A 20,695-nucleotide genomic window follows, 5' to 3' on the forward strand; every position below is an offset into this window, starting at 1 on the left:
CTGTCGAACCCAGTAATTATAAGAACGACTCGGGTAAAGGAAGGCCCAGAGCATGTGGCAGGACACAGGCCCTTCAACCCAGAAAAGGAAAGAACTGCCCACCGCCTCCTGCCCTGACAGCACCTGTCCCCTTGTCCCGTTGTGCCCCAGCTCTGTCAGCGCACATGGCTATACCTCTGGAAGTCGATGCAGCCATATTGGACTCCAGGAAAATTTTCATTGCCTTTTGCAGTTAACTTTCTATGTCTAACATTTTCTATCTGCATAATCTCCATTATGGTAAATTCCATGCTTTTATATTATTGACTGATACTGTGCTCGGAGCTCATATTTCCTGATTAAATGCTTTTATTATGAGACATTTAGGTTACTTCCAGGTTGGTGGGTTTTTTTCCCCCCTCAACTTTCAATAATTCTGCAACAGACATCTCTGCCTCCAGCTTTTTATTTCTGTCAAGATAGTCCTTTAGGATAAGGAAGTGGGATTACTGGCTTGGAAGACCTTTGTTCGTACTTCTAAGGCTTTTGCCTCATCTTCCCATCCAGCTTTTCAAGAGAGTTCTGTCGATTTATATTGCCATCATTAGTGGTTGACTATGACAGCTTTAAGGTAACCCTGTTAGTATCAGATGTTACATTACAAATAATTTAACTCAGATACCAAATGGGACACGCAGGTTGCTCTAATTTGCATTTCTCGATCACTAGTGATGCTGGGCATTGCCGAGGGGCCCATGTGCTATTTATATTTCCTCTTGTGTGGACAGGCTTCTCTCCCATGAAACTGCTGACTCACATCTTTCTTTCTCTGCTTCTACTGCTCTATCGTGGGTTTGTCACAGCTGGGGAGGAGGAGAGATGGAAACTTGGGTAGAGAGATGCCCAATTTCTCAGTGTTGGGGTAACTCCTCTGAACCACTGCTGCGAGGTCTCCTTCCCACCTCACTGTTCAGGTAAGACAAGGAAAGTATTTGGAAACCCCCGTAAGTCGAGGCTCTCACCTCCGGGTCCAGCGTTGGCTCTTCTGTTGGTGAAACAACTTGGTTGAGCTGGGCGGGGTCACTTTCGATGGCCTGGAGAACTTTCAGAAGCTTCTGCTGCTGCCTGAAATGCGATTTAGTAACAAGTGATACACAAAAGACAACTTTTCTATCAAGGGTACCACACCTACTTTTCTACCTCAAAGAGAAGAAGTAAGAAAGTATACCTGTGCAGATGGTTCAAAAGAGCACTGGCGCTGTTTCTCCCCCTTTAGAAGTAACTGTACAATTAGTGAAGAAATCAGAGCCAAGTAAGAGAAACGCTGCTGGGGTGGGGGGTGGGGGGCCGCCAGCTGACTTCCTTAAGCTCCCTGATGAGCTGCCAGAGTCTCAAGTGGGGGTCAGCAAATGACTGCCCGAAGAGCCAATCTGGCCCATGGCCCATTTTTGTGTGTCCTGTGAGCTAAGAATGGTTTTATGTTTTTAAAGGGTTGTTAAACAACACCACCAACAGCAAAACAGCAAAGCCTAAAGTATTTCCTATCCGGCTCTGCTCCTCACCTCTTGTTTCTGAGGACACAGGCATTCCAACCCCCCTGGAACATACTCTTGTCATATGCAAACAGACTCCACATGTGCTGTTTAAGACTACAGAACCCCACACCCTGATGTACAAAGGCTCTTGAAGAAGGAAGAAGCATTTGGTTGAGCGTATGCCTCCTGTAAATAAAACTGTGTCAGATATGAAATTTCCTCATGGTGCGGGTTCTTCTTTACAACCACGATGGTGAGAGTCCTGATTTCCTGTCTGGGGCTTGCGGGCTCTTGCAGGAATGGGTAGACGGCCTTTCACCCATTCAGACTTTCTGAGCAAATCAGGACAAGGAGCCGCCTCTGGGTGGATCCAGGCCTCGGGGGAGGGGGTGCACAATTTGGGCTTGGCTAGTAGATTCCTCCTTCAGGCAGAGAAAAAGCCCCTGCTCCCTTTCTGGGTTGACACTGTCCGGGGCTAAGGCCTCAGTTTAGGGAGCAGCGTGTGGGCTGGCTCCCAGCCCCTCCTTGCCCCTTGACCAGGCACTCAGCACAGTCCACAGTGGCAACAGCTCTGCATGGTGGCCCTGGGAATATGGCCACATGCCAAGGTGGGCTTCAAATCGCAGGCTTGAGCTGGTGTAGCTTTCTCAAGCTTTAAAATTTTACCTGAAGATTGGAGGGAAGCGTTTATTTTGATAATAAAACTGTCAGGGACCTAAATGCTAATAGAGCAGAATGCTACATTCGGACAAACTTTTAATAGAGGAAAGAAACTTCAAAGGACTGGCTTGGGCTATTCTCACCCCAACTCGTGGATAGCTGGGGAGCCAAGTTCACTGCTCTCTGCTGCATGGGGTGCCCCAGTAGAAACCTTTAAGAGGGGTGAAGTTTTACATGTTATATTGGGGCTGGACTAACAAGACAAGAGCCATTTTCTTGGAAGACAGAACTCAAGTCAATTCTGTGCTTTAGAGTTGGAGGGGATGAGTTTGTTCAACTGAGCCTGGAGAAGCTTAGGACACAGCAAAGAAAAGCCTGAGGTAAGGTCCTCATGGCCGTGCTGCTATGGTTTTGGGTTGTTTTTGTTTGTTTCATTTTTTGTGAAATCAGCCTGGTCGAATACCTGCTTCCCAAAAGGCCGATGCGGTCAATGGCTTCGCTGACGGCTCTGATGCCCCCTGCCGGCCTGGAAGTCTCCTGCGTGGTAGTCGCCGGGATGACGGGAAGCAGCTGAGGACGGAAAAGCTTATTACACAGACGTCCAAGGCAACGTTCCTGGCCCAAGACACAGCAGAGACAGGTCAAAGGGGCACACTGCCAGTCCCGCTGTGGGAAACAGGAACGAGAGTCTGACAGTGTCTGCCTGGGGCTGATTAGATCTAGAATCCCCTCAATGACCTTTGCAAAGGTCTGGGATCTGGGGGGTCCCAGGCAGCAATCGGCCTGCATGAGAGACTGAAAAATTTCTCTCATCATTACATTGCTCAATCTCCACCAACCCCCATCTTTTTGCTCCAAAGTAACCACAGTCCATGGAAAAGTCCAGTAACATTATTAGGCCTTTCCTTTTTGAATCCTCCAGGCATTTTTTTTTCCCCTGCTGCTTCATTTATCATCCAACCTAGAAATTTGCACTCTGTTCCCTATCTGCAAATGCTTTTAGTCATCAGAAGCTCTGAGGGTCACAGAAAATCCTGCACCATGGAGTGGGCAGTGGTGCAGGCCTGTCAGAAATATCAGCTGGTGACACTTTAAGATGACGGGGATATTGAACGAGTAGAAGCACTGTGGTGCTTTAGGATGCAACCCTGCCCACCACTCTCCCTTCCCCTCCACACACCAGGCTTCTTCCTGCTCCTTGATTTCACTGGGCTTGTTCTTGCCTCAAGGATTTTGCCCTTGCTGTTCCTTCTACTCTAAATGCTGTTCCCTGTTGCTGCATGGCTCCATCTCAACAGGCAGGTCTCAGCTCAAATGAAATGTCTTCCAAGGAGCCTCCTTGGACCACCCCGGCTGAGGAAGCTGCCATCCTGCGCTCTAATTGCCCATTAACTGCTTTTATTGTCATCCTGCTCTGGAGCTGCCTTGCTCATTGACAGCCTCATTTGCAGGTTACCTGTGAGTTCCTTGAGACCAGGTGTGCCAGTTCAAAAGGATGTATGTACCCTAGAAAAGCCATGTTTTAATCCTAATCCCATTTTGTAAAGGCAGCTGTTTCTTCTAATCCCTATTCAGCACTGTATGTTTGAAACTGTAATTAGATCATCTCCCTGGAGATGTGACTCAATCAAGAGTGGTTGTTAAGCTGGATTGGGGGAGATGTGTCTCCACCCATTTGGGTGGGTCTTGGTTAGTTTACTGGAGTCCTATAAAAGAGGAAACATTTTGGAGAATGAGAGAGATTCTGAGAGAACAGAGAATGCTGCAGCATCACGAAGCAGAAAAGTCCATCAGCCAGTGACCTTTGGAGATGAAGAAGGAACATGCTTTCAGGGAGCTTCATGAAATAGGAAGCCAGGAGGGAAAGCTAGCAGATGATGCTATGCTCGCCACGTACCCTTCCAGCCAAAAGAAAAGCTCTGACTATGCTCGCTATGTCCCTTCTCACTTGAGAGAGACACCCTGAACTTCATCAGCCTTCTTGAACCAAGGTTTTTTTTTTTCCTGGATGCCTTAGATTGGACATTTCTATAGACTCGTTTTAATTGGGACATTTCCTCGGCCTTAGAACTGTGAACTACCAACTTATTAAATTCCCCTTTATAAAAGCCATTCCGTTTCTGGTACATTGCATCCAGCAGCTAGCAAACTAGAACACCAGGGGTGCTGTTCACCTCCCAGGGAGCACAGAGAGGAGCTGCTGGGTCCGAGTGAGGGAAAGCTCTCTAGAGACTGACATGTGCTGGCTATGTTGGGGCTTTGTGGTTCTTCTCAGTCTTCCACTAACCTCGAGGGATGGGGTCTCTTCCTTCTCCTTCAGCAGACTGGCCCATGGATTTGCCGGTGGTTCCTCTGCATCCTGGAATGATACCATCACACGACATGAAGTTGGAACACAGCCACCCACTGCTTCGCCTTCACTGACTGATGAGGGCCTGCAGGGTGCGGGCAGGGCCCATCTCAAGACCTTGTAGACCATAAGGGCCAGGAGAGGAGGACAGAGCCCCAGGGAAGCAGACAATAGGAGCCGCTCGACATGCCCCTGCGAGCAGCACCCCAATTGATTCTGGGGGAGCCACTTGACTGATCTGGGTACCAGCGGCCACAATGAGGTGCTGAAGCCAGCCTTCCCTGCTTCAGGCTTCTTGTCTGCATCGAGTCGAACAAGATAAGAGAAAGGGTATCAACAGGTGAGTCAGGGAAGGTGCTCCTGAGAAACAATGTAGCTGAAGTGTGCCTGAAGCGTCCGTCTCCCCAGGGGCACCTACCCCTCCCCACCATCTATCCTGCCGTTCATGGCTCAAAGTCAAAGGCAGGATGCACAGACTCAAACACCAGCAGGGCCAGAGAGGTTTCATGACCAAGTGCAGCAGGCCGAGGGGGAGGACAATAGGGAGTGGTGAGGACTGGAAAGCTGAAGGGCTCATGACCTGCCTCTCAGCTCTGGGACATGAAATCTTTTCAGAGAAGCCAGAAAGCCAGATTTTTCTGTTAGTCACTCCTGCCATTCTTTTACTGATTCCACCAGGTTGCAACCCTAGGGTGAGGTGTTCAGTTTTTTTGTTGGCAGGGAAATCAGCAAAGCTTTGGAGGCATATTAGCATTCAACTCAGGCTCTTTTTGAAGTAAACGAAAACCCTGAAGAAGGTGGAGGAAATGGGAACTTTGGCAGGTCAGTGACCCAAGTCCAGCAGAGTGGTGGATACACAGATCCACCTGAAGTTAGTGATGCCTGTGACTTCTCTCTTTGCTGGTGCTATGTGCTTTTCAACTGCCCCAGGAGCACCGCCTGGGCCCCGGTGGCACCACCTGGGCCCGGGTAGCAGCTGGCATGCCCACTCGGCCCACCTTGGCCTGCGCACTCACCTGCCCTTGGCGACCCGGGGGCTCGGCCTTTCTGCCCAGGAGCGCCCTCTGCAGGGCCTCGTTCTCCACCTGGATGGCTCTGAGCACGGCAGAGGCGTCTTCCTCTCGGTCCTCAGCCGCGCCCATGGGTTTTCGGGCGGCCGACAGGGGTCTCTCTCGCCGGCTTCCTGGCCCTGGGGACAGAAAACAGGAGGAGGCTCCTTTACAGCGTGGTCTAGGAGTGCAGCTCAAAAACTATTAGACCTAAATGGAGCAACATTCTATAAAACAACCAGCCTGCTACTCTCCAAAAATGTCAAGGTCGTGAAGACAAAGACAGACTGGAGAACTGTTCCAGATTAGAGATGGGCCGACAAGGCAGCTGGATGCAGGGCCGGATCCTGGACTGGAAACAAAATGGCTATAAAGAACATTATCCGGACAACTGGGAAAATCTGAATATAGTTTGTGGCTTAAATAGCAGTAATGTATTAATGCTAAATATCCTGGGCTTTGATCATTACATTGTGCAAATGTGAAGTGAATGTCTTTTTTCTTAGGAGACATATATGGTAATTTCAATGTTCAGGGAGAAACGGAATGATGTTTACGACTTAACCTCAATGGTTACAAAAAATGTATATGGTATACATACATATCCTACACATAATACAGATAGAACTAGAGTGAGACTGAAGAAACAAATGGGGCAAAATCATAACGACCGGTGAATCTGGGTAAAGGGGGGATAAATGTAAGCTCTTTGTACTACCCATGCAACTTCTTAAGATAGAAATCTAATCAAAATGAAACATTATAAAAATTATTAGCACTTTTACAAAGAACCTTTAAAGAATAATCGACACATTATAAAAATGGATGGGCATCCTGAAGTGCATTTATTTTGTTCTGTTTTCCCACAGGTAACAAGGATTGCAAAGTAATCACATCTCACTTTAGGAAAACGTGTTGCAAAATGGCCATTGATGAGGTGAATTCTGATAAATTGAAAATTGGTTTTATAAAGTACAAAGTGACATGAAAAAAGCACCTAATAAGGCTGGTTGAATGAATGTGGTACATTCACCAAGAGTACTATGTAGCTCTAAAAAAAGAAAAGAAAGCGCAAATGTTCAGAGATAAAAATGATATGATGACTTGAATTTGCTTTATAATAATCTAGGGAGGGGGTGGAAGGGTAGATAAAATGAAATTGGCCACAAACAGCTATTTACTGATAAAATGAATGTGGGGCTCGCTGTAACAACCATTCTATTATGTCTTTGGATTTTTCCAAACATTTTTAAAAAGGATTCAATAAAACAAATACCGGAACTGTAACTGGGATGCTGCACTCATCCCTCAGCCAATGTTACTGAATGTGACTTTGTGCTGGGGTCTATTATGGACTCTGGGGACAGAGGAGTGACCAGACAGACCAAGACCTCACCTTTGGGGAAGGAGACAATAAGCTGTAGACCTAATAAATACATAATCTACAATGTTAGATGGTGGGGTAAAAAGCAGAAATGTGCAAAAAGCAGAGTTGGGCCAGGGATATCTAGAGGGTGGGGGCAGTGGACAGGTGGCCTCACTGAATCTCTTCTGGGCTCTCTCCAAGTGCAGCCAGGCCAGGGTTGATGGGAACTATGGTTGTCATGGAAAGCCTACACTAAAATGACAGGGCACCCAATTTCTGCCTGACATCAGGTAGAGGTGCTGCAAAGGCAAATGTCCCCCGGGACCCGGGGCAGGCTGGGTAAATGAGAGAGACAGGATCTGAGGACAGAGCCCCAGCCAGTAAAGGGCACCTCCAGCCACTTGCCATATGGGACTGTGGCTCTAAGTGTCACCCAGTGCAGTTTCTCCCCCAAGAAAAGCTAGAAGCTGAAATTCATGTGGAATCTCCTGAGTGGTTCTTGGTCAAAACTTTTAGGAAGCCAAGTGTAGCTCTAATTCAGGTCACAACTATTCCAAGCAGCTCACCCCCAAAAGTATCCTCGGTGCCTGAACTGGCTGCACTGGGCAATAAGCATTGAGTGGGCTATTTTCTGACTTAGATGTTCTGCCTCTGGGAGAGTGCTACCCTCAATGCCTCTCCGGGGACAAAAAAATAAGGAGCTACTGGAAACATGACACTGGCATTTTGCTTATCCCAGCCAAGGTTGCTTTTTCGCCTTTATGCTTGTTTGTTTGTCCTCTTTATCAGTTACTTGGCCTGCTCTTCAGCTGGAGGGATTAGAGGGTGAAACAAACATCAGACAGAGAGGATGAGAGCTGAAGCCTTTTCAGAAGTGCCATTTGACAAGCGGATGGTGGACACCCGTGTTGCTGTGGCAACACAGGTGGGCAAAAGAAGTGGGGCAGGCGCCATGGGGTCTTCCTCAGTGCAAAAAGGGCTTGGGTCCCTGAAGCAGCTGGGAGGACAGAAAAAGAAGTGAAGGGAAGCTAAAGGACATGGTCTTAAATCATACTGGAGTTGGAGCTGAAAAATTTGACCATACAAACACATCCTCTTCCCAAGGAGAACTGGGAATGTATGGAAAAATATCTGGCAAAGCAGAGGTCATTGAATTTCATGGGCTCTCAACCTTCACTAGGACGTGAGATTTGTTTGTGGAACGAGACGCTGCTCTGGGGATGCTGACATGTCCCCGTCCTCACAGACCTCCCAGTCACATGGCAGAAACAGATACTAATCAGGCAGATGCACTTACAACATGCTCCAAGATGGTGACTTTGTGCTAGAAGGCCAAATAAAGCTGGGTAAAGGGCTGGAGGTGATGTGGGGAGGGGGAAAGGGTAACTATTTGAGATGGCATTTGGCTGAGAAGGTGACGTCTGAGCAGATACCTGAAGGCAGTAAGACTGTGAGCACCATGGGAAGGCTGCAGCAGGTGCCAAGGCCCTGAGGTGAGCCAAGCTTGGCATGCTGAGGACTGGCAAGGGGGGCTGTCATGGGGGAAGGAAGGGAAGAGGGGTCAGCTCTGTTCTCCTGGCACTGCAAGGCCATGGTAAGTCCTACAGGCCTCAGGCTCTTTGATGAGAGCATGCCTGACTTGCTTACCGTTATATCTCTGGCACTTGGTGCTATAATTTTTGCCAAATGAATGGATGGAAAATGACTTCAAGCTCAAAGCTTGTAAATCTCAGTATTTGTGACTATCACTGAAGCATATGGTTTTCTCCATCATCTGCAGTAAAGCTCAAATGAAATATTAAAGAAATATGCAGACCCTTCATGATTCTATAAAAGATAATGATTATGTATGAAGCTAAACCAAGGCCCCAGCACCCTGATATTAGGGCAGCAAATGCCAGTTTTGGTGGAAGGCCTGGGCTGAAACTTCCTGAGCTCTTCTCCAGTTTCTGCATAAGGCACTAGAAAAATCAGCCTAAAAAGAGCTGTGCAGTGACCTTCATTTGGGTCCTCCGATATGTGGGCAGGAGGCTCTTCCACTTGCACCTTAGTGGCCTGGGCCAGGAGGGGGCAGCACCCTGAAGGAATGAGAGAGCCTGCGTGGCCCCCAACAGAGGTGGAGTTGTGACCTGGGCCCCAGGCAGCCCAGGCTAGCCTCTTCTTGGATAAGTATATTCCAGAAAGCATTGTCTTCCAGTGGGCACCAGCTTGGAGTGCATAAACTCTCTGCACCCAAGTGTCTTCATTTGGGAGGGAATGCACCTCCAGCAATGGGATCCCTTTGAGTCATATCATGCTAAGAAGATGTTTCTCAAAATGCAATTGCCTTGTCCTCCGAGTGAGGGTCAACTTGGCTGTTCCACCGCCAGCAGTCTCCCACCTGTGGCTTCGCAGAACAAGTCTGCACAAGGTGCCTGCATTCTTGTGAATCACAGCCTTGTGTTTATTGTATCTTTCCTCATGCCTCGTGAAGTGACCTCATTTTAACTCTTTTTGACGCCCTCATCCCTCACTTGGGTGAGCCAATTTCACACTGGCCTGAATGCCAAGCAATGGGGGATTTATTCTCCCCACAGAGCTATAGAATGGTGGTTTTGCTCACGCAATAAATTTGTGCCACCAGGGAAAGCAAAATTCCACATCTGAATTTATCCCAAACTGTTCTTTTCTGGTCACGAGCCATCCCTCTTCTGATGACTTCCCCTTCTCTTCACTTCACCAGTACTACACTCTCTTCTCTTATAAAAAGCATATCAATTCAGGAGATTTACCATGAATGCAACACATGTCACAAAGGAGACATGAGGACGTGGTGGCTGTCAGCCGGTTCTCGGGCCAGGTGAACTACCAGCTGTGGCTTGATATGCTGAAATTCAGCATCTCAGCAAAATTGCCCCTTACTATGTGTGGGGGGACCTTGAGGTCACCCCAGGAATTGACTAAGATGGCAAATATTAAAATCTGAGGACAACAAAGGTCTGCCATAGAGATCATAAACAGCCAGCAGCCCGAAAACAGCTTGAAGAAGATGTGACTGATTTTTTTTTTAATTGGGAATAGATGCCAAGCTTTAAATAAAAAAAAAAAAAAGAAGAAGAGAAAATCCACCACAAATTGGGATTTCTGGTGTCTCTTGAAGAATCACATGTTTTGGCAACTCAGGACCAGCGTTCCCACGTGGCATCCATCAGCTGGGGCTGGGAGGCAGCTCCCCCTCAGGATGGGGCCTAAGTGCTTAGTCTGCTGCAGTGCACACCCTGCTCCCTGCTGTTGCCTGATCTACCAGGAAACTGTATGATCTGGAAACTCTATACTATTGTGCATGGCAAAGGTCCAAGAAGCAGCTGGCCCTGCTCTCTCTTTATGTGCACACACTCATCTCTAAAATCCACCTTGATTGGTGGAGGGAGCAGTGGGGCTCTGGGACGAAGGATCTTTACCTGAGTACTCCAAGTCTCCCTGCATTTCAACGTTACCCAGCAGCATCAGGCCACCTGCTTCCCGTGGTGCGAGAGATAACAAAACCTGGCCACAAATTCCTCCAACCCCTAGGCATGCTACTTTGCCCAAAATATGATGTTGCAGCTCCTCCCATCAAGAGGTGGAGTCTGTTTCTCCATCCTTTGGATTTGGGATTTGCCTGGTAACTTCCTTGGCTTTAAGGATATTAGTATTGATGGCCCAGCAGAGTCTTAACAGCACTTACCTACTGGGGCTTGTCTGGCCTTGCTGCACTGAGACCTGGCCCCCGTGAGGCTGGCCCTTTGGATAATGAGACCAGTTAGGGGTCCCAGTGGAGGACCCCTAAACATCCAGCCTGCCAGACATGGGAGTGAGGCCATTCCATTCGAGTTTCTCAGAAGGCTTATGGATAAAGACTGGCATGAAGTAGGATGTGGGGCCCTTTTATTAGAACCAGGGACAATTACAGCAATAGAGGGGAATTAAGCTATTGTGGAGTTGCATCAGATGCACATTTAATTGACACAAATTCAATTTTATGGACTTGGCAAAAGAAAAAGGGGCAGGGGAGAAATAACTATTTAACGAGTACAGGCTCTTTAGGTTACGCTTCTGCTAATAGCAGATTTGTAAATTCAGACCAACCCTTCCCCGGAGTACAACCAGAAAACCTGGACCAAACATTAGAAAAATCTGTTTGAGAAGAAATCTACAGGGCCAAGAGCAGGGAGGAGAAGGAAACTCAGAAATGAAAACCTGGCATGTGGGGAGGCTTTTCCCCTAGAGGAGCTACTGATTCTGAAAGGGGCTGTTACAAGGTTGGGAAATTGAGCAGAGTTTGCAATGGACACAGGGGTTATGGTCTGAGGGTGAGGGTGATCTGAAAATAGGCCAGGAGTGAAGAGCACAGAAAGGTTAAGAATGCAGGCCAATCCAAACGATCACTGACTGTATAAAATAATAATGTCTAATGGGGGTTAAAATCTAGAGAGAATGAAAATGCATGACAATATTATCATTTAAGTTGAGAAGGGAGTAAATGGTCTTACAGAGTTGCATGGTCCTTCCACAGAAGGAAAAGTGGTAAACTTGCTAATTAAGAGTAGGCTCTAATAAGTCAAGAATGCATGTTGTAATCTCTGGTAATGACTAAAAGAATAATTAAAGAATATATAACTAACAAGCTAATAGAGAGGGAAGAAAAGGAATAATACAAAGTGATCAGTTCAAAAGAGGGCAAGAAAGGAGAGAGAAAGAGGAACATAAAATAGGCAGAATTAATAAAAAGCAAATAATAAGATGGTAAATTTAAACTCAAATATATCAGCAACTACATTAAACATAAGTGGACTAAATGCTCCCATTAAAACACATAGATTGTTAGAGGATAAAAATAAAAACCAATTACATGCTGCTTATAAGAGACAAACCTTAAAACAAGTTTGAAAGTAAAAGGAGAAAAAGGTATGCCACACAAATGCTAACCAAAACACAGCTGGGGTTCCTCTGTATCAGACTTGAAGGCAAAAAGCATTACTAAAGAGAAAGAGGGATGATACGTAATGACAAAGTTTCAATTCACTAGGAAGATGTAAGTGTAATTTTGTATGCACACACACACATACAAACCAACCTCAAAAAATAGAAAGTAAAACATGCAGGCAAGTCTACCCTCCAGACTTTTCATGGAGCAAAGTGAGAGGGTTTGTGAGTCCACTGTCCTCTCAGAAGTCTTGGGTTCCTTGTGTTTCTTAGGGTGTGAACATCCCAGTACCCTCAGCACAGCACAATGGCATTACTTTTTTTTTTTTTGAAACCATGCATTTTCCCTACAATCCAGATCCTAAAGGAAGCCAACTATTTCATCTGGGGCTCGGCCAAGAAGCGGTGATTGTTCCCACACTGGAGAAGAGAATGACTCTCTAGGGCTTACTGAGGGATGATATAACTGCATGGGGTTGTCTATATAAAGCCATATATACTGAACTTAATTAGCAATTTGAGAGATTTTCGAGGGTAGCATTGGCTGCCTGCACTTTTTGCTACCCTTAGAGCCTAATCCAACTGTGAGATGTGGCTCCACTGTAACCCCATTTCGGTTTGAGGGTGGTGATTATGCCATGGTTTTCAATTTTCCTCTTAGCCACAGAGACTTTCTTCAAATTTGGCTTATGCAGGAGCCCAGTACATTTAGCAGATAAAGACTGAGCTCTAGCCCTATTAAAATGAGAATTCTACTATCTCATACAGTATTCTCTTTAACAGAGCCCATGGGACAAATTGCTCTAAGAACCAAGTACTAGGAACAGCTGGTAATCTGCTTTTTCATTCTTTTAATTGAATGTGTGCTTCTTTGCTTTGGTAGCCAGGAAGCTCAAAGCCACAACAGTGGCCAACGAACGCATTCTTTGTTAAACCCCTGGCTTTACCTTATTTTTCCTACTCTTCTTTCCTCTTCACCTTCATTTCCATACACATTTTGAAGTCTGACGCTACATACTACATGTATTTTGTTAGACAATGTGAGAACTTCCTTAGAGAAAGTCAGATTATAAATAAAGTTCTCCTGCTCCATGTGCTATACATGAAAGTATGCAAGATGATGCTAGTTGAAACATGGGTAAACTTTTAACAATATTAATAGTTACAATATTTATTTTAATGCACATTAGAAAAAATACAAGTGACTCAACCTGTGATTTTTAGGTATGCTATTACTTAGGATGTGGCTGCTGGGGGTATGTACTAAGCAAATGATAGTTGAGTTGGCACATGAAGGGCCACAGTAGAACCATTAAGAGCAGAGACCTTGGAGCCCAGTTCTTCAGATACTGGCCCCACCATTATTGGCTGTGTGACTTTGGACAGGTTCCTTCGCCTTTTTCCTTTTCCTTCTGTATGATGATGTTGATAGTAGCAGGACTTAAGCACTGGGTTGTTTGAAGATTAAGTGCAATTATTACACATGTCGTGCTAAACACAGTCTCTCGGGGCTAGATCAGTGCTTTGTAAGCTTAGCTTTTAATTGCCTGACCTGGATATGTTAGAACTAGTGAGGGCAGCATGTATATGAAAGAGGGAAGTTCCAGTGAGGGCAGCAGGATGGTTGGGAAGGGTGCATGACTGCTGCCATCTACTCCCCTTACCAGGGGCTCTAGAAGGTTTCATGTGCAATGGCATGCCATCCTGGAGCACATTTTTTAAAAACAACTTATTTAGGAAGACCTTTCTGAAAGGTCATTTTCCTATTTTTTATATAGAGGTAAGACAACACCAGCAGTACAAACCGGATGCTTGTCAACTTGAGCAACAGTCAGTAGAGACAAGCCAGAAGAGACAAGCCAGAAGACACAAGTCCACAGGGGATCGCCACCCATGATCCCCTCCTGCTATGGGAGCTCCAAAAGCCAACCTGGGATATGGTCTTGTCCCAGGGTCCATTCTCCCCTCGCCCTCCCAGCTTCTTAGAGAAACCTCATCTAACCAAAGCTGACAGATCCAAAATCCAACAGATCTTTCTGGCATCTTCTTACATGTTCTATCTTATTAATCACCCCTATAGATCATTCTCTATTATCTATTTACAACCGTGAAAACTCTTTAATCCTATATCAGGTACTGACAGACTGCTCTCAGCACTGGAGTTTGATAGTGATTTCCCCTTCCCACCTCAACCTTCCTTGGGCCTCACACAGGGCCCACATTCTGGTTTTTTCCAGGAAGTCTCCAGGGACCAGTTGGTTTCTAATTCTATCCCCATTGGATCCTGGTTCTGTGCAGTGGGATGCAGGCCATTCCCACCCTGCAGTGCCTGAGTCACTCCTGGCTGAAGCAGGACCAGAGCAGAGGCCTTGGCCGTCCATAGCAGGTCTGGCACAGACACAGATCCCAGCTCAGGGGTCCCGAGTTGTTCCGAATCTCCTTTGTTAATGAAGTGGACTCAGAACCAATCCCAACCAAGTGACAACTGTGGGGCCCCACATCAATGCCAAGTCCCAGCTGTCCCACCCCCATCGCTACAGGACCTGCAGCCCCCAGGTTCTTGCTCTAGGTTGTTCAGGACAAAAAGTCAAAACTAAACTTATATGTATTTTCCTCCCTCTTGATCCTATAACCAACTCCTCAGCAAGCCCAATTAATTCTACCTCCAGAACTGTCCATAATCCATCCATTGGCAACCTACAGAGACTAAGTCACCACCCTCTCCATTCTAGATGACTGCAGCAGTCTGTGTTCTGGCCATCCCGTATCCACTCAGGCCCCTGGCAGGCCATGCTCCATGCAGCAGCCCAAGAGATTTTGTTAAAATGTAAAGCAAGTCATGGCAGCCTCTACTGCAAAACCTGAGGCTCCCCTGCTCTAAGTCCCTCTTCTGGTCATATTATGCACTCTGGTTCCTGCCCACCTCTGTGACTGCATCTCAGCCACCCTGCCCTCACTCTCTGGGCAACAGGATCTAGCCTTCTTTCTGATTCTTGAGCCAAACCAGCAGCTCTTTCCCACCTCAGGGCCTTTGCATGTGCTTTCTCCTCTGTGAAGGGCTAGTCCTGGATACCATCCAAGTGTCCGCTCAAGCCTCCTCTCTCCAGAGAGACCTCCTCTAACTGGCCTGCCAGGTCATCCTGTCTCCACCCTGTTTTGGTATCTTGGTGGAAACTGTACCCTCTAATCTTCAGTATTTGTTCACTTGTCTATCTATCTTTGCCTACTAAATATATAAACAACAGAAAGCAAGGACGATGTCTGCCTTTTTCATTGGGTCATCAGGGCCTGGCACATAGTAGGTACTCAACATGAAGGTTTCTGGTGAGATCAGGGAAGACAATGACCTATTGCCTTGCCTGGAAGCCCATCTGTCTGATGGACTGTAGCACTCCCTGATCTGTAGCCCCAGGCCTGGGCCCTGGAGTTCTGCCTCTCCTATTGGCCCTACCCATTGACTGGGGCACATTCCCATCATACCCACTATTGTCTCAACTATCCAATCCAGGGCTCCATGTGCTGGACTGAAACCCTGAGGCCTACATGGGCTGGCTAGGACCTATTCCAGGTGCCTGATAGGCCAGATGGGGCTTCCAGAGTCAGCTCCAGGAGGGGCAGCCTGGTAGAGCCACTCAGAGCATGGGCTTTGGAGCAGGCAATCCTGCCGGGGTGACTCCTGGTTTTGCTGTCCTGTCAGTACTGCTATTACTCTAGGTAAGTTATTTCTGTGTTCTGAGCCTCAGTTACCTCATCTAAAAAGCAGGGGCAGGGGTCAACAGTGGAGTTTGCTGCCTTGCACCCACTGTCCTACCCCTGGTGGCAGTACTCAAGTTCTCCTTTGTGGAGCCATCCCTAGCCCAAGCTGCAAGCCATAAGAAGCAGCTCCAAGGCTTCTGCTGGTGGTCTTGGGGACAACACTGACCCTGACTGAGCGCTTGCTTGGAGCCAGGTGCTCTTCTAAGCCCTTTACATATATCCATTTAGTCCTGATAACTCCTTATAGGAGAGGGGTGCTATTCTTATACTTATTGGGCAGATGGGAAGAAGGAGGTAGTAAGAGGATAAGTAGCTTGCCCAAGGTCACACAGCTGGCAGGTGGACAGGCCTGGATCTGTACCAGGCAGTCAGTTTCTGTGCCGGGCTGGTGCGCCAGAAGTCTGGATTTGCTGATGGCACCTCTCCACCACTGGGGAAGAGAATGTAGGGCCTAAAGGAGAAAGCTGAGCCAAGAGGTAGAGAGAGGCAGGCTGCTAGCATATTCTAATTGCCTGGAGCCAGCTGTGCCTGAAGGTCACACCACCTTTGGATCAGTTACATGGGTAGATGTAGACCTTTTCATGTCAAGCCACTATTTTTCTCACTTGTTACCTAAAGTGTCTTGTCTTATAGCAGGGGTTAAATCAGATACAGCCTGGGTGCTGCCTGCTCCATATCCCCTCAGCCAGACTTCTACCTGCCAGAAACTACAGCTCTGCCTCAGGGCTCCACTGGCACCCAGAGTGCTGGGAAGGCAGTTCCCCCAGGAGAAGCTGTAACCCAGAGCCCATGGGGGTGCGGATGTAAAAGCCCAGCTTCTCTGTCCCTGGGCTGTGGAGTCTGCTTGTGCTCCACACTGCCTCCCAGAGTTTCCCAGCAAGCTGGAGCTCCTCTTGCCTGAGAAGGGGTACCCTGCTTGAGAAGGAACCCAGTTTGGGCTCCTTCCCTTCCGCATTTCACTTCCCCCTCTCTTTTGGATATTTCCTGGGATCACGTTCCAAATAAATTACTTGCTTTCTAATACTTATTTCAGAATCTGCTTTCGGGGGACTCTATCCAAAATATTTCAACAGCACAGAGAAAATGCTTGATAAGTGGCAGCTGTTGTTGTTGATTCCGGCCCAGTCTCCACCCCCTTCTCCTGCCTCCCTCTGCCCTGAACTACTGGGAAAAGGGCTTCAAGCCTCAGGCCTAAGAATTAGAATGGGATGGCCCAACTTTCCCATCACCAAGTCACTCAACCTGACCCAGCAAGAAACAATCCCTCCAGCTACCCAGTGGATGAGGGTAGAGTGCCACAGTGACAGCAGGTCAGGTCCCCTGCTCAGACCCAGGGATTCTATTTGCTTATAAGACTGGCTGAGATGGCACAGATTATGTCCACGGTATCCCAAGCTCCCAAACTCTTGGGATGCCTTGAGCTCTTTGAGGTCCCTTGGTCACAGATGACCCAGGACAAAGAGGCCACTGTGGAGTCACCATAGCCACCAGTTTCAACCCCAGTGTCCAGATCAAGCGTGCAGCCTCATGGCTGAGGACATGGCGGTGAGTCACTCCACCCAGTTGGAGTCCCATCTCCATTACTTTACAGCTGTGTGAATTGCCTACTGTGTGCCTCAGTTCCTTGTCTGTGAAATGGGGACAAATGCAGAACCTACCTCCCCAAGGCTCATTACAAGGATCACATGAGATGAGAGAAGTAAAAGCTTCCAGTGGTGGCTGGCTTATAAAAAGTGCTCAATAAATGTCACCTTTCATTTCATTAGAAGAAGGAGAACTTCCTTTTCACCACTGGAGTAGTGAATTTAGCCATTTTCTCAATCTTAATCAGCAGTCTTATGGGTGTGAACCTACTATAGATAGGACTTCCTGACAATGCCATTCTTTTTTTTTTTTTTTAAAGGAAAGACAGAGAGAAGGAAGGAAGGATAGAAGGAAGGAAGGAAGGAAGAAAGGGAAACATCTTTAAACATTTTCTTGTTTTATTGTAATTTGTTTCTTTGTTTTTGTTACATGGGCTGGGGCCGGGAATCGAACCGAGGTCCTCCGGCATAGCAGGCAAGCACTTTGCCCGCTGAGCCACCGCGGCCCGCCCGACAATGCCATTCTTAGTTCAGGGGTGGCCCACTGAAGCAAGATTGGTTCTTAATCCAGATTACCGAAGGCCTCATAAAGAAAGCCTGAAAACCACAGAGGTCAGAAAAGAAAGGACATCACATGTGATGGGAAAGCCAAGGAACTCCAAGGATTTCTGGCTAGCCAGTACTGGACCACTACCAATCCTGGGAGGAAACAAGCCCTCTAATCTCCAAATTCATGAGACAATAAATTTCCCTCACTTAAGCCAATCCCTTGTGTGGTGTTTGTCATTTCCTCCTGGCCAACTAAGCAATCTCTGACTCTTGTACTTTTGAATTCTGTACCAACTGCCTATATGATCACCCATATAAAGTAAGCAAGTTACTTTTCAAGTAAAAACAAAACTAAAAGCAATTTTCAACTATAACCATGTATTTGTTATAGAATCAGAAAGTAGCTAGAGGGCAGCTCGGTCCTCTGCAAGGAACATAAGGGAGTGAGGACTCCTCTGTGGTGGACCCCGTGGAGAGCATACCAGCCCAGCCCTGGCCCTGCTCAGAGCACCCCAACTCTTACTGGAGCACGTCCTCTCCTGGTCTGGGAATGCAGCTGGGGGCTGGTGATTCAGGTCTGGCTCAGATCTGCTGGAAAGGAAGACCTCGGCATGGTCCTTTCGTTTAGCAGACAGATTCCTTTCCCTTTTATTACCTGTAGGAAAACAATGGTTTATATGTCAAGACATAACACAAGCAGAGCTGGGACATTTGTTTATGTTAGTTTACATATTCAACAAATAGTTATTGAACCCCTACTCGGTGCCAGGTGTTGTTCTAGTTTGGGTGTTAAAGATGTGTGCAATGCAGACAACAAAGCAAGTTTGCTGTGAGGCTTGCCTGCTAAGTGCCACCCTTTGGCAAATAAATGAAATACTCTAGGGTGCACTTGCTTGCAAACTTCAACTTTTCTGAATAGGGACAAGTCTTACAGTTGATGGCCTTACAGGTTTAATTGGAAGTGTGGCATGTAAAATGAGGTGACAAACAAGGACAAACTTACTTCCTGCCCTCAAGGAGCTCACAGCCAAATTGAGGAAACAGACAACTGAAGGTTTGACAGAGTAGAGTTTGAACAAAAGCTTTTTGGCTCCAGGGTCCTGGAGGGGTGCATCCAGGGGGTCCGTGGCTAGCAGGTGGTTCATGGATATGGCAAAAAAGTTATGAAAGAGGGTGGCAAATAGCTGAAGTTTGGGGGAAAGTGCTGTGGGGCCTCCAGAGCCAGCAAAGGCTCCCAGGCGCGAAAAGGGCACACCCGGAACCACAGGGCAAAGGCAGCCCTGTGACGGGGAGGCAGTGGGTAAACGGGAAAGCGGATACAGGACAGGGTCAAGCACAAGGTTCCCGGGCTGAGGGACCGTCTAACCAGAAGGGAGGAAAACCCAGAAGTGCTGACTAAGGAGGAACGTGATATGAGTTCCAGTGGAAGAAGTCTGGTGTGTGTGTGGGGGGGGGGGAGTGGTGGCTCAAAGCAGGAGGCACCCCAGAATCGAGGGCCCCAGGGGCTCGGGGGGGCTCAGGGCTGATGGGGGACTTGTGTGGTGTCGGTTCAACCTGCACTAAACTGTTGGCTGCTGTCTCTTGACTTTGCCAAGAACCGTTGTTTCTCTGCCACTTTCCGAAGTAGTAGTAGCAGCGGCTGGGCTGACCCCCAGGGCCCGAGAGGACACCAGTCTGTGAGGCAGGAATGACCAGGCCCCCAGGACAAGCTAGAGTGGAGAGGGTCGGCTCACTCTGAGACTGCATGACAGGCAGCACTTCTTCCGTCCAGACTCCTGGGTGCCCAGACCTTGGTTACGACCTGGGCACACCCCACGCCATTTACCACCCCAGGCATCCGGGAGGCAGTCACCCTCCTCCATGGTGGGAGGAACAATGCCCCCACCCAAGACGCCCGCGTCCTTAGCCCTGGGACCTGAGAATGTTGGTTCATGCAGCAAACTGCTCATCAGCCAGTCTTAAAATAGCATATTATCCTGGATTGCCAGGGCAGGCCCAAAGCAATCACAAGGGGCCTTAAAAAATGGAAGTGGGAGGCAGGAGAGGAGGGTCAGAGGGAGAGGCGAGCATGGAAGAAACGCCAGGAAGACAAAATGGTGCTGGCTTTCAGGAAAGAGGAAGGGGCCGTGAGTTGGGGATATGGGCAGTCTCTAAAAGGTGGAAAGATGCAAGGCAAGGGATACCTCCCGAGAGCCCCCAGAAGGAAAGCAGTTCTGCCAATAACATGATTTTAGTCCAGTGAGACTTGCATCAGATTTCTGACTCACAGAATTATAAGATGCTAATTGTGCACTGTTTTAAGTGTTTGAGGCAGTTTGTTAGAGCAGCTGTAGGAAATGAATATATCCTGGTACAGGGGAGAGCTCTGATGTTCAAGTCACCTGTCCCAGATCGCAGAGCTAGGAAGTGATGGACCCTTGACCCTTTATTCCCTGCCCACCTCCTACCCACCCCCACTCCTCATTCATAAGAGAGTCCTCCAGAAAATGACCCAGAGTTCAGCCTTGACCAAACAGTCTATGTGAGGATATTTTTAGGGCACTGAAGGACCCAGACTCAGGGCCACCCAAGATTGGATCACCGTGGCAGGTGGCCTGGAATCACCCCTGCCGTCATCTCCCACCACATTCCCTGCCCACTCAGCTCTGACCACACTGGCCCAGTTTCTCTTCATCAACACTCAGTTCTCTCCTGCTTCAAGCCCTTTGTGCAGACTGTTCCCTCCATCCAAGCCCATTGTGCAATGCTGTCCCCATGCTGCTTCCTCCCCATTGTCCCTGTCCAGTCTCCAGCATCCCCTTCCCTGAGGGGGTGTTTCTGACCCATCCTAGCTAACCACCACCTCCCCCCCACTGCCCACCCCAGCATCCTGTTTTATAATCTTTACACCTCTTAAGACTGCTGGGGGTGCTGTTTCCTCCTTC

The 20,695-nt window shown here is 47.8% G+C and overlaps 1 protein-coding gene across 13 annotated transcripts in view; it reads right to left on the reverse strand.

The window, feature by feature from the left end:
• Positions 1 to 20,695, reverse strand: part of KATNIP (katanin interacting protein) — a 199,169-nt gene that overhangs the window by 72,492 nt on the left and 105,982 nt on the right. For all 13 annotated transcript variants that reach the window (XM_077141464.1, XM_077141461.1, XM_077141463.1 and 10 more), the window contains 5 exons: positions 18,295 to 18,426; positions 5,541 to 5,713; positions 4,462 to 4,533; positions 2,638 to 2,744; positions 1,002 to 1,104 (listed from right to left, as the gene is read on the reverse strand). In XM_077141464.1, the coding sequence (XP_076997579.1) occupies positions 1,002 to 1,104; positions 2,638 to 2,744; positions 4,462 to 4,533; positions 5,541 to 5,713; positions 18,295 to 18,426 (587 nt within the window). The remainder of the gene's footprint in view (positions 1 to 1,001; positions 1,105 to 2,637; positions 2,745 to 4,461; positions 4,534 to 5,540; positions 5,714 to 18,294; positions 18,427 to 20,695) is intronic.

Source organism: Tamandua tetradactyla, chromosome 23 (assembly GCF_023851605.1).
Source record: "Tamandua tetradactyla isolate mTamTet1 chromosome 23, mTamTet1.pri, whole genome shotgun sequence".
Lineage (NCBI taxonomy): Eukaryota > Metazoa > Chordata > Mammalia > Pilosa > Myrmecophagidae > Tamandua > Tamandua tetradactyla.